General features: G+C 36.4%; 1 protein-coding gene across 2 annotated transcripts; it reads left to right on the top strand.

Moving 5' to 3' along the window:
* Positions 1-2,462: 2,462 nt before the first annotated feature.
* LOC107933821 (uncharacterized) lies at positions 2,463-13,813 on the top strand. 2 transcript variants are annotated; one of them, XM_041104619.1, is made up of 10 exons: positions 2,463-5,691; positions 5,803-6,342; positions 6,452-7,132; positions 7,405-8,208; positions 8,308-8,808; positions 9,070-9,528; positions 10,024-10,854; positions 11,006-11,479; positions 11,551-11,652; positions 11,762-11,959. In XM_041104619.1, exons 1-10 carry the CDS (start codon positions 2,692-2,694, stop codon positions 11,909-11,911), a joined length of 7,542 nt encoding a protein of 2,513 aa, XP_040960553.1. In that variant the 5' UTR covers positions 2,463-2,691; the 3' UTR covers positions 11,912-11,959. The 2 variants fall into 2 exon arrangements, with proteins under 2 accessions (XP_040960553.1, XP_016721600.1); XM_016866111.2 differs by adding an exon at positions 12,765-13,813 and having other exon boundaries at positions 2,465-5,691; positions 11,551-12,390.
* Positions 13,814-15,799: the final 1,986 nt, after the last annotated feature.

Below are 15,799 nucleotides of genomic sequence, written 5' to 3'. Positions count from 1 at the left end.
TTGCCCGTGGTTTTTTATCCTCTTTAGAGGGGTTTTTCCACGTTCAATTTGTGTGTTCAATTTCTCAATTTATTCTGCTATTTTTGTTACTTGTTGCTTAATTGAATCGATTCCTAACATTTTTATTGGTGTTATGATGCAGCAAATTAAAGAATTTAGTGTCATCTTTTGTGTCATTCAAACATTTGACAACTCTGGAGGCATCAAAATGCCATGGATTCAAAAATATAGTAACATTCACAATAGCTAAAAGCATGGTGTAACTCACAAGAATGACTGTTACTGATTGCCAAATGTTTGAAGAAATCATAGCTTTTCTACACTGATGAAGTCACGGATGGCATCGTTTTCTCCCAACTCAAGTCTTTAAAATTTGGTAGTCTTTCAAGGATCTTCTCAGAGAATTATACCTCAGTAATATTTCCTTCATTGGAAAAGTAATCATGAGACTTGTGTCCAAAGATAAGGGACATTCTCCATTTTGACTTCAAAAGGCGTTTGTTAACAATTTTGATGTGAGATTCCAAAAGTCTTTTAAGTAAAAATAAGCTTAATTCCTTTTTTTTTTTAATGTTGAGGATATAATTAGATAAATAGTGTTAGAGTTTATATGAAAGTCTACTTCTTTCCTAGTTAAACTCTTATAACTAGTATATATATTATTATTATGAGTAAATTGATAAGTTTTTCCCCCAAATACTACTTTTGTTATAATTAAATTAGTGAGTCATACTTGTATTTAATTGAAAATGAACAATGTGAATGGTTGAGAAAATGATTTAATAGGACAAAGGCCGATCTTATGATCACTAGTGGCATTGACATTATTTTGTTAGGATAGAAAGAAACAACTCAGAGATTCGCTTCCAACTCTTTCCACTGAAAGGTAATATCCCATTTTTGTTTTATTGTATCATTGCTTTCTTTCGTGTCTTTTTTATTGTTCATTTTTCTGAAGTATTTGATTCCCTATTATTGTTGCACTACTTGTTTTTCTCTAGCAAACTAACCTTACATAGAGGAACAGAGCATCATGGGTGTAGGAAACTGGAGAAAGATATGGCACAACCTGTCAACTAACTGCGTGAGCCTATATCTTACATGTGTTTGATTGAAGGAAAAAAAAAACAGAACTTTGGAATACTTCTTCCATTTTTATATAAGGGGATGAATGATGAAATTACAGCGGATGCAGCAATCACTCAATCCATTGCTATGGAAAGAGCCTTAAATCTGTATTTTCCTGAACTTATTTAATCCTTCTACTCTATAGTCTATTCATATTGAAGAGTTTCAGCTCAAGGATACATACTACATAAAGGCCAAAATTGAAGGAAAAGAGGAGATATTTGCTTTAGTAAAGTATGAGTTTCAAAGAATCACAGAAATGATTTTGTGTTCCATAAGGTATGAGTGTTAAAAATATCCTACTTTTAGTAATGGGCTTAAGCATAAAATGTAGTTTAATGGCAGAAATTGATTACTTCGCTTATCATTTTGGCGCAGTTACTTTATAAAGAGTTACAGGAGATGCCCCTTTCATTGTTGTCTACTAGAGTATGTTGCTGCTGCTCAGTTGCAGCCATATTCATTGATCTAAAGTTGTTATTTCACTTCCTAGCTATGTTACTCCAACTTTGAGTTTGAATGACAGATAAGAGCATATGTCTAACAAGGATATGTTCCATTTTTTTTTTATATTCTTTTTTCGTCTTTGAAAGTCATATTCTCATACCTAAGTCCAGAAATGCATCCCATAATCTAGCCTATCAGTGTGTTGTACATGAACAATTGCATTTTGATTTGTAACTTTAATTGTCAATGTTGAACTGAATTACATGTATTCCTTAATAGTTGATGAAAAGCAAACTTTCATGATTTTCCTAACAACTTTTATTACCCCAATTTCTAACTCTTAAGAATATTTAGAACCTAGAAATTCCTTCCTCTATGATTTTCCAATATTTAAAATTTTAACTTAAAAAAAAGGGAAAATTCTTATGGAGAATTGAAAAAAAAAAACTTTAAATAACTTTAAACAGTTAAAGCTACTCTGCACTTTATTCTTTGCCTTCCAAAGCCGTTTTGCTTCATTTTAACTTTTTCTTTTCTTTTAAGAAAATTCGTTTGTTTTTCTTTTTAGAAAAAAAAATATGAAAAAGAAACATTCATAAATTTGTTAAGAAATGTATGAATAATTTAATCAACAATCATAACTTAAATATGGAGACTCCCCTTTTAAATAGATTTATTAAACAAGAAATTAATTTCAACATATATGGAAAAATAGAAAATTATTTAAGTAAAATTTAATTCGATTTAAAAAAATTTAAAAAAAATTAAATTTTAAGTTAATCAAATTAAATTATTTAATTTTAAGTCCAAATTAAAATTTTACAATTCAAATAACTGATATAAATATTTCTTTGGTCCAAGTTAAAACCCTAACTTCTGCAATTCATCAAAGCATTGATTCTACATTTTTAGTTTTATCTTCATGTTCTTTATTTTACCTTTTGATGCTTTCTTTGCCTTGTTGTCTTTGCCATCCATTGCTTCTTTTTTTTTTCCTCCGTTACAAAGACTGAAACTCCATTTGCTCCATAGTTTGATCATTCGTTCACTGCTATTTTGTTTTTGGTTTGCTTGTCTGTTTTACCAATTACTATAAATTGAACCCCCCCCCCCAAAATGGAGTTTGTTTCTGGGTTTAAACGTTACATGTTGAAGCCTGATAGTAAAGTTCAGAATCTCAAGGATCAAATTGCGAATCTGAGATACCAAAGAGACATGGTGCAGCATTTCATTGTTGTTGCCAAGGAAAAGGGACAAGAGTTTGACCAAGATGGCATGATTTGGGTGAATCGCGCAGAGGAGAAAATCAAGGAAGAGGAAGAGACAGTGAAAAACCTTGAAGCGCAAGCAAAGAAGAGGTGTTTCCTTGGCCTGTGTCCTAATTTGAAGTCTCTTAACTTGCTCAACAAGAAAGCTGAAGAGGATGCACAAGCTGTTCTGGAGCTCATTCAACAAGCAAAATCTCACAAGTTCAACAATGAGAGCAAGGTTCAAAACTTGGAAGATCAACCTGAAGGTGATAAAAGAAACATGGAAGTTGAACCGGAGAAGCAAACCAGTGATAAGGCCAAGACGGTGATGGAAGTTGAAGCTAAGGTCAGTGGTTCAGCAAAAGCTGACACCACGAAGGCCATGAGCAAGCGGATTGAACAACGCCGGTCCGATAGAGGTTTATATCCTGGTGATACCCAGGAGACAAAGTCTAGGCCTATTCAAGGCTTTGAGGCTTTCGAATCGAGGAAAGCTACACTGGAGAATATTGTGGAAGCTTTAAAGGATCCTGATCTGAAGATCATTGGAATAAATGGGAGGCCTGGTGTAGGCAAGACCATGCTAGTGAAAGAAGCTGCTAGGAGAGCCAGGGAAGAAAACAGGTTTGATGAGGTTGTGATGGTAACTGTTTCATGGAATCCAAACATAAAAAGAATTCAGCGAGAAATTGCAGATGCACTAGGCCTGAAACTTGATGAGGAGACTGTGTTTGCAAGAGCAATGAGACTGCAGCAGTGGTTGAAGAAACAAGATAAGAGAGTTCTTCTAATTTTAGATGATATTTGGGATGGCCAAAGACTGGAATTGGAACAAGTTGGGATTGCTATTGAAGGTGACCAGAGTATTGCAAGTGAAGAAGATCTAGGGCGGCCATTGATGCAAAATATCAGCGAAAATGGTTTTCAGAAATTCTCTGCTGTTAGATTCAAAATATTGCTGACTTCCACAAGTCGACAGGTACTCATTGATATGAAAACGGAAGAAATTTTCGATGTCCACGTGTTAACTGATGAAGAAGCAATGGGGTGGATTCAGAAAGTTGTGGGCAATGCAGCAAACCAGCCTGGTTACCGACAACTACTGACTCAAGTTGTGAAAAACTGTGCAGGTTTTCCGGTTGCTATTTCAGCAATTGCAATTGCACTGAGAACACAAAACTTCAACCATTTGGTGGAGGCTTTGCGAAAAGAAACAAAGCCAATTGCAAAAAAGGAAGAAGCGCTCAAAAGTGTTTACTTCACTATAGAGTGGAGTTACAGTATGTTAGAGAACCCTCAATTGCAGTCATTTTTCCAACTCTGTGCCTTGCTGCCCCGGGGCTCTGACATTCACGTATCTGATTTGCTAAGATACAACTCGGGTTTGAGAATAGCAAGTAATGTTAGCACATTGGAAGAAGCCAAAAAATGTTTGAATAAGCTCAAAGATGCAGGTTTACTACTCAGCAGTGACAACAATGAAGTGGTGAAAATGCATGACATTGTTCGTGATGTCGCCATTTGGATTGCATCTGAAGAAAAGCGGATGTTTGTTATAGAGGACGAAAACCGTATCGAAGAGCTGCTAAAGGAAAGAAAACTCAACAGTTGCGCTGCCATTTCGCTGCCATACAGTAGCAATAACAAGTTGCCAGACAATCTCGAATGCCCCAGGCTAAAGTTGCTGGTTTTGTTCAACAAAAATCCATCGTTAGAAGTCCCAGACAATTTCTTTAAGCGGATGAGTGAACTCTTGATATTAGATTTCACTGGTATGGATTTTGCTTCCCTGCCTTCATCATTTACTTCTTTAAGAAACCTTCAAAGGTTGCGTTTCGATGAATGTAAGTTGAATGACATTGCAATTGTTGCGAAGCTGAAGCAATTGGATACACTTAAAATTCTCAGTTCTGATATTCAGAGATTGCCCCAGGAAATAGGGGGACTAACAAGGCTTAAGTCCTTAGACTTGAGCAATTGTTCTAAGCTTAAAGTCATTCCAGATAAAATCATATCAGGCTTGCCTTATTTAGAAGAACTGCTTATGCGCAACAGCTTCGATCAATGGGGTGTTGAAGGCAATGCCAGCTTTAGTGAATTGAAGTCTTTGTCTGGTCTAATTGCTTTGGATGTCCATATTCATTCTGTTCAACTTATGCCAGCAGAACTATTCTCTGAAAAACTGAATCGGTACAAGATTCTTATCGGGGAGGTCTGGGACTGGTCCAGAAAGTATGAAAAGGAGAGGACACTGAAACTCCAGCTTACTAAGGGAATTCACTTGGATCGTGGAATTAAACTGTTGTTGCAGAAAACTGAAGATCTATATCTAGATGAAATGCAAGGCATCAAGAACTTGCTGTATGAGTTGGATGGCACTGGTTTTCCACAGCTCGAGAATCTCTACATACAAAATGGTCCAGAATTACTGTTCATTATTAACTCTATGGAGGTGGCATCACGTAAAGCCTTTCCTATCCTCAAATCACTAGTTCTTCAGAATCTGATTAATTTGGAGAAGATTTGTCAAGGCAAACTTGAAGAAGAATGTTTCAATAGATTGCAAATCATAAGTGTCGAACGTTGTGACCGACTCAGGAATCTTTTTCCATTCTCCATGACCAAAATGCTTGTCCAACTTCAAGAAATTAAAGTTTCAAAGTGCAAAAGCATTGAAGAGATCGTTACTGAAGAGAGAGAGCAAAATGCTGGTATAGCAACCAATAAAACTGAGTTTGGCCAATTGCGATCCTTAACACTGAAGCTTCTACCAGAGCTTCGTAGTTTCTGCTCCAAAGAGAAAAGCCGTTCCATTTATCAACTGGAACCGGTGAATACATGGTCTTGGCTACTTTTTGATGGAAAGGTACTAATATTACGATGCATATATATCTTATCTTCATTCAGTTATAGAAGCATAATTTTAGAAACTCAAAAGAAAGATTAAATTTCACTGAAATGCTGTTTATTTATGTAGGTTGTGTTTCCTGTCCTTGAGAAACTGCAGTTGTCCTGCATCAACATTGAAAGGCTATGGCTGAAATCATCTTACTACAGTCAGAACTTGACAAGCTTGGCAATTGAGGGTTGTGGTAACCTTAAACACCTTTTTTCACCTTCTATCACTAGATGCTTATTGAGACTCAAAAGCTTTGAGATAATTGACTGCAAATGTATAAGAGAGATTATAGTTCCAGATGAAGTAAAAGAAAAGGAAAAAGAAACAGAAACAAAAGAAAAAGTAAAAGAAGAAGAAAAAGAAGAGATTGACAAGATATTGTTCCCCCAGCTAAATTCCGTGAAAATGATAAATCTTGTGAACTTAGTCGGATTCTGCTCGGAGAGTTGCTTTCTTGAGTTCCCATCTTTGAAGCTTTTGGAGATAGAGAATTGCCCACGGTTGAAGGAGTTTATGCACAAACCTCAGAGTACAGACATCACAACTGTCATTGGAACTCTAGAAATAAACAAAGAGAATGATCATCATTTAGGTGAACAAGCTCTCTTTAATGCAAAGGTGAACAATTCCCCATTTTTCTTCAGTCTGATTTTTCGCTCTTTTTTTTACATCAATGGTAGGAATTAATTCTTTTTAATCTTGTACTCATTTGCATGACATTATACAGGTTGCATTTCCAAAGTTGGAGAAATTGAAGATCTCCCGTTTGGGAACTGTGAAGATATGGCACGGTCAACTCCACACAGATTCTTTTAGCAAACTAAAAGAAATGAAGGTTGGATATTGTAATGATATATTGACTATTTTCCCATCTATTAAGGAGTGGAACTTCCAGGGATTAGAAACACTAATAGTTTTCAACTGCAATTCACTACAACATATTTTTGAATCATCGGACATCAAAGTAGGCACTCAGCTAAGAAGATTGTATATTTCTCATCTTCCAAAGCTGGAACATGTCTGTAATGAGGATTCCCAAAGCAATCTTACCTTTGAAAATATACGAAATGTATACATTCAAGACTGTTGGTGTCTGAAAAGTCTTTTTCCGGCATCAGTGGCAAAAGGTCTTAAACAACTCGTAGATCTCACAATTGATTCTTGTGGATTGGAAGTGGTTATTTCAGAGGGGAAAGTACAGAACCAAGATGTTAATGAGTTTGAATTTCCTGAAGTCTGCTCTCTTACACTTCAGAACCTGCCTGAACTGAAATGCTTTTACCCAGCAGAATATGAAGCAAAATGGCCAAAGTTAAAAAAGTTGAAGACTTATCATTGTGGCCAAGAAGTGCTTGGGATGGAAGAACATCAGTCCTCAAATCAAAAGCCACTTTTCTTTTTTGAAAAGGTATGAATCTCCAATATCCTACATTTATGTGCAAACTGAATGAGGTGCTTATAAACGAATATTTAAGTTGTTGATATTCAACAAGCAGTTAATGTATAGCTGAAGAATTTATGTGAAACTCCCAACCTGTTTAATCATATTGAATCATCACTCTTGTTTAATTGACTTTATTTGATCACCTGTAAAGGAAGTGTTCTATTTTCTTGCCAAAATATGTCTTTGTATTAAGGTAACTAGCAACTAACTTCAGCTTGTTTCTAATGGATTCTTAGGTGATCCATGATTTGGAGGAGTTGTCATTAAACAGCAAGCACATTTCAGTAATACGCAATCATCCATTTCAAGTAGGCATCTTCAGCCGCATAAAAGTTCTTCAAGTGCTTGGCTATCATGACAAACCAGTTGTTTTTCTATTTAATCTTCTAGAAAAATTTAACAATCTGAAAAAGCTTGAGCTGATTCATTGTGATTTCAAAGGGAACTTCATTGATGAAGGAGATGAAAGTGAAAAGAAAACGGAAAGGGAGACGGTTAGTCTTCTGAACACCGGCTACATAGGGGAGCAAAACTCACAACTACCCCATGTTGTCCTAAATCTTGAAGCTCTTGAATTTAGGAGATGTGATGGTTCGATCAGTTTGGGACTATACTTGTCATCCTTTCAAAATCTCATAACTTTGGACCTGTGGCAGTGCAAAGCAACTGCCTTAATTACATCTTCAGTAGCTCGGAATCTGGTGCAGCTGATAAAAATGAGGATTAGAGACTGCATTATGGTGAGAGAAATAGTTGCAAAAGAGAAAGATGATGCAAAAGACTTAGTAAGTTTCAGCAAGCTGAAATTCTTAGTACTTCATTATTTACCAAACCTTTCAAGCTTCTGTTCAGATGAATACAGCTTTCAGTTCCCATCTTTGGAACAAGTTATTGTGAGACAATGTCCCAAATTAAAGATCTTTTGTCAGGGAGTCTTAAGTACCCCGCAGTTACATAGAGTGAGGCTATCAGAAAAGGACTATAAGGGGTTTTGGGCTGGTGAGCTCAATGCCACCATATCTCAGTTGCACAAAAATACAGTAAACCCTCTTTTCGCTTAAAGAAGAATCTGTTATTCCTTTATATTTTCAATTCCACTTATTATTCTAGTATTAATTGTTGCAATTTGGTTTTAATAGGTAAGATATTATGAGCAAGAGCATTTGAAACTTCATGAGTTTCCTGAGTTGGAGGAAATCTGGAATACAGTTCCTCGAGGAATTATAGACTTCAAAAGACTCAAATGTCTGGAAGTGTATGTCTGTAACAACCTGAGATACATGTTAACAGTTTCCATGGCTGCAGATCTTGTGCAGATGCAGCAGATAAAAGTAAAAAATTGCAAAGTAATTGAAGAAATCATCAGAGATGACAAATCAACTACAATGAAGATCATATTCCCTCAGCTTAAAACAATAACTATCAAGTCTTGTTTGGGCTTGTCATGGTTTTCCTCAGGAAGTTTTGCATTGGAATGTCCAAACTTGAAGGAAATTACGTTAGTTGGCTGTCCAAAGATGGTTGCATTTGCATCCACTGTTTCAAACGAGCTGCATAATGAGATCATCGGTGGAGAATATTTGAATATTCTTGTAAAGGATGCCTCCAATGTCTCTGCTAAACCCTTGTTCAGTAATAAGGTCAGGCTGATCTGCATTTTGAATTTTTCACTTTCTTTAAAAAGATTTTTCTGTAGGGTGCAATTTTCAAAATGAAAAATGCATGGCAGGTGCATCCATGAATCTCTCTACACCCATTGTTCAGTGATATTTTCTAAGGCTTAAAATATTTTAAGACAGAATTCATCAAATAAAGTCGAAAGGCCTGTTCTCCATTGTTCTTCTCTTTTCTCACATAATTAACCATGTTCTGTTATTAACACAATCAAATAAATTTTGTAGGTGTCATTACCTTTGTTAAAGGATTTGACAATTGTAGACATGGGGAATCTGGAAAGGATATGGGATGACCAACTTGAGATGAACTCCTTCTCCAAATTAAAACACCTTGAAGTTCATAGTTGTGTGAAACTATCAAACATTTTCCCACTTAATATGCTGGAAAGACTTCAGAGACTAAAAAATCTGCAAGTAATGGAGTGTGCCTCATTAGAAGAATTATTCGAACACAAATTCAATGAGGCAGAAATAAACACCAAGTTTGTATTTCCTCAAATGACATACCTGAACCTTTCTATGCTACCAAAACTGAAGAGTTTCTACTCTGGGGTGCATACCACCGAATGGCCATTATTAAAAAAATTGGATGTTTATGGATGTGACAAAGTGGAGATATTTGCTTCAGAATATTCAAGCTTCCATGAAACACGAGGACAGCATCCCTTATTTTGGATCAATATGGTATGTGAAACATGTCCACAAGATGCATTAATTTTCTTTTTCTTATTCTAACATAGTAATTAGTAAAGCTAGATGTGCATATTTTACTTTCTGCATAAATCCATCCACATCTAATCCATAAGCATTCTCTAGATAGCTATCCTGATCTGGATTCTAATAGCATGTATGTTTACTAACTAAAAAGAAGGGCCAAGGATGAAAATAGTATTAGTATTAAGCAATGTTTTCAGCTTCAGGAGTGTCTGGATATGCAATAAACTGTTGGCAAAATTCTATATCCTTTATCTAATTTCATCCTTGCCATCCTAATCTGATTTCAAATAGTATGCATGTTTACCATCTAAAACGGAAGACCGAGCATGAGATTTGTATTAGTATTATTCGACATTGAGAGTTCAAGAGTGTCTGGATAGGCAATAAACTCATAGCCACAATTCCATTTCATTTATCGAAATTCATCCTTGCTTTTGTTTAACACGTTTGTCAACTGACCAGGGCACATTCCCTTGTTTAGAAGAACTGAGATTGGAAAGCAATGGCAACATGAAAGAGATATGGCATGGACAACTTCCAGAAGGGTATTTTAAGCTGAAAGTTCTGGAGCTCATAAATTCTCCACCACTGACTGTTCTTCCACCTTATTTCTTTCGATCACTATCAAATCTTCAAAATTTTGTTCTGAGTGATGCTTCCATTAATGAAATATTCCCATATGAAGAACCTGGTGGTGACGAAAAGCTGGAAGGGGCACGTGCTCAGTTAAGTGTACTGAGGTTATCCAAACTCGATGAACTGACACATTTTTGGAAGGAGAATTTTAAGCCTGGAGCAATTTTCTGTAACATGAGAGTTCTAGAAGTGCAGGATTGTGGTAAATTAGACGTTCTAGTGCCATCCTCAGTGTCTTTTGAGAATTTGACAACTCTAGAAGTGTCCAGGTGTGAGGGACTTAAACATTTATTTGCACACTCCACAGCTAAAAGCCTGGTGCAGCTTAGTAGAATGAGTGTAACCGATTGCAAAATGCTAGAAGAAATTGTAACATGCCCAGGTGATGAAGTGAAGGAAGCCATTGTTTTCACTCAGCTAAAGTATTTGGGACTTAGTTGTCTGCCAAACATAGAGAGCTTTTGCTCAGGAAATTGCACCTTTAAATTCCCTTCATTGGAAACTGTAACCATGAGACATTGCCCAAAGATGAAAACTTCGCCTCGGGAAAGGTTTATTGCACCAAAACTAAAACGGGTGTATTCAAGAGAAGCTGGAGGTGAAGGCCACTGGGAAGGTGATCAAAACACCACCATACAGCTTTTGTTCATGGAAACGGTATGCATTAACCCCAGACTTTGATCCTCGAGTTTATTTTTTCTGCACCTTTATTCCCATGGGGGAAAAAATCAGGGGAAAAACTCAAAGAATATACATAAGAGCTTCTCTTAATTCCATTTTTCAGTATTGTAATATGTTTCTTTTGTAGGTTGAATACCGTGGGATTGAATATGTGGTACTCTCTGATTCCTCTAAGTTGATGGAAATAAGAAACTGGAATCCACAAGGAATTTTGGACTTTAAAAACCTTAAGTTTCTGAAAGTTCATAACTGTAGAAACTTGAGATGTCCATTTAACCCTTCCATGGCCATGGACCTTGTGCATCTTGAAAAACTTGAGATTCATGATTGTGAGATGTTGGAAGAGGTAATAATCAGAAAAGGATTACCAAAAAGAGAAAGGATGAGCAAGAAAATGTTCCCTAAACTGGTAACTTTATTGCTTATTTCCCTCCCCAATCTCACAAGATTTTACTCAGGAAATTACCTTGAGTTCCCCTTCTTGAAAGAACTTTGGATTCAGAGTTGCCCTATGTTGAATACATTCATCTCTGGTTCTGTAACTAGAAACAACTCAAGGCAGAATATACATACTGATTTGACAGTTCTAATTGATGAAAAGGTTATGACAATTCCTTTACTACCTTTATCTCCATTTTTTTTTCAAATTATTGATGCAAATCTTTCATGCAGGTGGCATTCCCCTCCTTGGAGAAATTAGGAATAATGGACATGGGAAGCCTGAGAAAGATTTATAATGACCAAATTTCTATGGATTCATTCTCCAAACTAAAGGTTCTGAAGCTCATAGGCTTATCTAAGCAGTTAGATATTCTTCCATCTGGTTTCTTTCTTTCATTGTCCAAACTTGAAAGGCTTGTCGTTGATGATGCCTCCTTTACAGAAATATTTCAGTGTAAAAGCACTGAGAAAAAAATGCAAGCATGGGAACTTGATAGTTTTAGTGATTTACGGTTGTCTAAACTTCCTGAGTTATTGCATCTCTGGAAGGAAGAGTTTGAGTGTCAACCTGGAACACATTTTCGAAACCTGAGAAGTCTAAAAGTATTGGAATGCTCCAAATTGAAGAATTTAGTTCCATCCACAGCGTCTTTCCAAAATCTGACTACTCTTGAAATATCAAGATGTCACGGACTTAGAAATCTAGTAACACCCTCAACTGCTAAAAGCATGGTGCAACTGAAAAGGATGAGGATAACAGATTGCAAAATGCTAGAAGGAATTGTAGCAGATGCAGACGATAGAAGTATATATAGCATCATGTTCAAGCATCTGGAGTATCTCAGACTTCAAAGCTTACAGGCGCTTACAAGTTTTTGCTCAGGGAACTATCGCTTTGAGTTCCCATCTTTGGTTGAATTGGTTGCAATCGAATGCCCAAAGTTCAGTGTTTTTTGTAAAGGAAAAGTAAGCACACCATTGCTAAAACGAGTACGTCCAACAGAAGGAGGAGATAGATCTTTTACAGATAAGGACCTTAATAGCACCATTAATGTATTATACAGTGAAAAGGTACATACATATTTATCAAATTTCTTAATGATATTTAGTTTTAGACACCTAAACATTTGAGTTCTTTGTCTTCCTGAGTTAACGGAAACGTAGAATAGCAACAGTCCAGAAATGTTCCAACACTTGGGTTCTTCATATTTCATAGTTTGTAATTACAGCAACTACAAGGTATGGAACTAAGGACATGAGATGTATGATGGAATAAATCAAGAAAAATGAAAGGCCATTGACATATTCCAAACCGGGGCAAAACAAAAACAATTGCAAAAGCATCATTTAGATTTTCTTTTTCCTTGGTTGTCTCTTCTCAAAATTTGTTGCCTTTTGCACTTTTGACCTTTCATTGTCTCACACTCTTTCTCCCTGCAAACCAGGCTCAAAATGATGTGAAAGAGTTGGAGTTTCTTCAGTGGACGATGTCAGACTTGTGGAGACCTTCAGCTGAGTGAAGGTCAATGAATTTTATCATCGACTTTGGTGTGGAAGGTTAATCTTATCTGGTCTTAGTCCTCATTCTTTTTTTTTTTCTTTTTTTTTTTCTACTTTGCTTGCATTTTTTTCATCAACCGAATGGAACCAAACATATGGATTTGGAACCATTTTCTGAGAAATCTAATTCCTGTATTCTCTCATTTCCTTTCAATTTTTAATTGTTAAGGCTTCTGTCTGTTTAGCAAATTAAATGATAAAATTGGCAGAAAACTTGTCTCCTGTCATTTGCAAAGTGAATGCTAATGCCTGGATGGGTACCAAAAAAAAAAAACCCAAAATCATCATAACTGAATCAAAATGTTTTCATAACTTCAAATAGAATCTAGATCACTCTTAAAGGTAGTAATTTAACCCAGGTTGGTGATACAAGTTTAATCACATGAAATATTGCCATGTTTTTATCAAATATTGTAAACTGATCACCATATATGCATGCATACAGAGGTTAAGTGTATACGTGTATATATCATTTAAGAAACGAGCTCATTGTTATAGCTATGGCAAATGATACGGGTCGACTGAAATAAAGGAACTTTGGCTAAGAAAGACAAACAATGCGTTTAGAGGACTTAATGGAAAGGTGTGCAACGAGGCTTTAATGAAACTGTTGAAGCTGGCCTGCATGCTAACATGAAGCAACAGAAACAGCCTGAGCCATGCAGTTGCAGCTGAAGTTCAAGCTATTGTTTAGTTTTGTTACTTTTAAATTAATTTTTTGTAACTTAATTAAAAACAAACCAAGTTGTACTTGATGATTAGGTGCTGATAAGCTGATAAATCAGCTTACCTATGTGTGCAAGTCATGTTTTGTAAGTTACAATGTTATTAGTGGAGTTAGGTAGTGTTTAGGTGATGATTTTGTTTGTTCTGACCAGCTCATGTCTGGTATTTGTATTGGCTCTATGCCATTGTTCAAATTATTGAAAAATTCATCAAAGAATTGATCATCAAATACTCTCTCAATCTCAGTTTCATTTTTAGTTCCAAATTGCTTGATTTTGTTATTGTTTACACTGGAAGTCTCGAGCCTTAAAGCTCAAGAAATTGTTCTGTTTCCTTTATCTTTGTTCATTGTTCTAACAATTGGTATCTAGAGCCTATTTCTCAGTGGACCTGTCATTCTTCAAATCCAAGAACCATGTCTTCATCTGGATTCTTAATAACTCCACCACCAGTGTTTAATGGTGAAGGTTACCACATTTGGGTAGTGACAATGAAGACCTGCCTGTAGGCATTTGATTTGTGGGAGGTTTTTAACTCAGATGTTGAACCAGCACCTCTAAGAGCCAATCCCACAATGGCTCAGATCAGTCAGTATACAAATGAAAGAACTAAGAGACACAAAGCTATGTCTTACATTCAAAACAGTGTGTCTGATGTGATTTTCACAAGAATCATGGCTTGTGAGTCACCAAAGCAAGCTTGGGATAAGCTAAAGGATGAGTTTCAAGGAACAGAAAGAACAAGACAATAGCAACTACTGAATTTGAGAAGAGATTTTGAAAACTTGAATATGAAGGAGGAAGAAGCAATGAGCAGTATTCAGACAGAATCATGGCTATAGTGAACAGCATCAAATTGCTTAGGGACCAGTTTAGTGAAGCAAGAATTGTATAGAAGGTTATTTCAACCTTGCTTGAGAGATATGAAGCCAAGATTTCATCCTTTGAAGACTCAAGAGATCTGACAAGTATCTCATTGACTGAGCTGATCAATGTTCTTTATGCACAAGAGTAAAGAAGAGCCAGTAGGCAGGAAGAGCATCAAAAAGGTGTTTTCCAAGCCAAGAGCAGACTTGTCTCGAGCTCTTCTGGCTACAAAGGAAGAAAGCCTTGGTCTGACAAGCCAAGAAGAGATGGAGCAGGAAGGAGACACCCACCTTGTCCACACTGCAGAAGGCTTAGTCATCCAACTAAAAATTGTTGGTTTAGGCCTAATGTGCAATGCAAAGTTTGCAAGAAGATAGGTCATGCTGAAAAAGTCTACAGAAATAAAGGCAAAGTGAGACAAAATCAACCTCAACAGCCAAGAGCTGAAGCTCAAGTGGCAGAAGAAGGCAGTGACCATGAAGAGCAAGTCTTTGCAATCTCTTGCTCAGCTACCAAAGGAAAAGCCACAAAAGGATGGTTAATAGAAAGTGGTTGCACAAACCACATGACTCTTAATGCTGCAATCTTCAAGAGCATTGACAGAAGCTTCAAAACAAGGGTGAAGGGTGGAAATAAACACTTCATCAAGGCAGAAGGTAAAGGAGATGTGCTGATTAACACTCTAACAGGTAACAAACTTGTCTCAAATGTCTTGCTTGTACCTGAAATTGACAAAAACCTGTTTAGTATAGCTCAGTTGCTAGAAAAGGGCTATTCAGTTGTGTTCAAAGGCAAAGAATGCCTGATCAATAATTCAAATAGATCTAAGCTTATGTCAGTAACTATGGCTGATAGAAGTTTTGTAGTAGACTGGAATAAGAAATCAGACAGTACCTACACAGCAATACTTGATGAATCCAAGCTATGGCACAAGAGGTTGGGCCATGTCAACTACAACTCACTGGCCAAACTAACCAAAAATGATTTGGTTGAAAACTTCACCAATTTTGTTGAAGAGGAGGATGTGTGTGAAGTATGTCAATTAGAAAAGTAGGCCAGACTGTCATTTCCCTTGAACAAAGCCTGGAGAGCCTCACAAAAACTGCAGTCAATTTACACTGATGTGTGTGGCCCTATGAAAACACCTTCTTTGAATGGTAGCAGGTATTTCATTCTTCTTATTGATGATTACTCGAAGTATTGTTAGATTTACTTCTTGAAGCACAAATCAGAAGTGGCCTCAGTATTTTGAAAGTTCAAAGTTACAGCAGAAACAGAAACAAGTTGAAAGCTGAAGACATTGAGGTCAGACAATAGGACTGAGTATA

Source organism: Gossypium hirsutum, chromosome D11, assembly GCF_007990345.1.
Source record: "Gossypium hirsutum isolate 1008001.06 chromosome D11, Gossypium_hirsutum_v2.1, whole genome shotgun sequence".
Classification (NCBI taxonomy): domain Eukaryota; kingdom Viridiplantae; phylum Streptophyta; class Magnoliopsida; order Malvales; family Malvaceae; genus Gossypium; species Gossypium hirsutum.
The sequence above is the reverse complement of the archived record's forward strand: the minus strand, read 5'-3'. Positions and strand labels throughout refer to the sequence as shown.

Excerpts from the sequence above, each read along its gene's own strand:
- LOC107933821 (XM_016866111.2), top strand. The coding sequence starts at position 2,692 with ATGGAGTTTGTTTCTGGGTTTAAACGTTACATGTTGAAGCCTGATAGT. Across the intron at positions 5,692-5,802 it reads GGCTACTTTTTGATGGAAAG|GTTGTGTTTCCTGTCCTTGA; the intron begins GTACTAATATTA and ends TTATTTATGTAG. Across the intron at positions 8,209-8,307 it reads CTCAGTTGCACAAAAATACA|GTAAGATATTATGAGCAAGA; the intron begins GTAAACCCTCTT and ends TGGTTTTAATAG.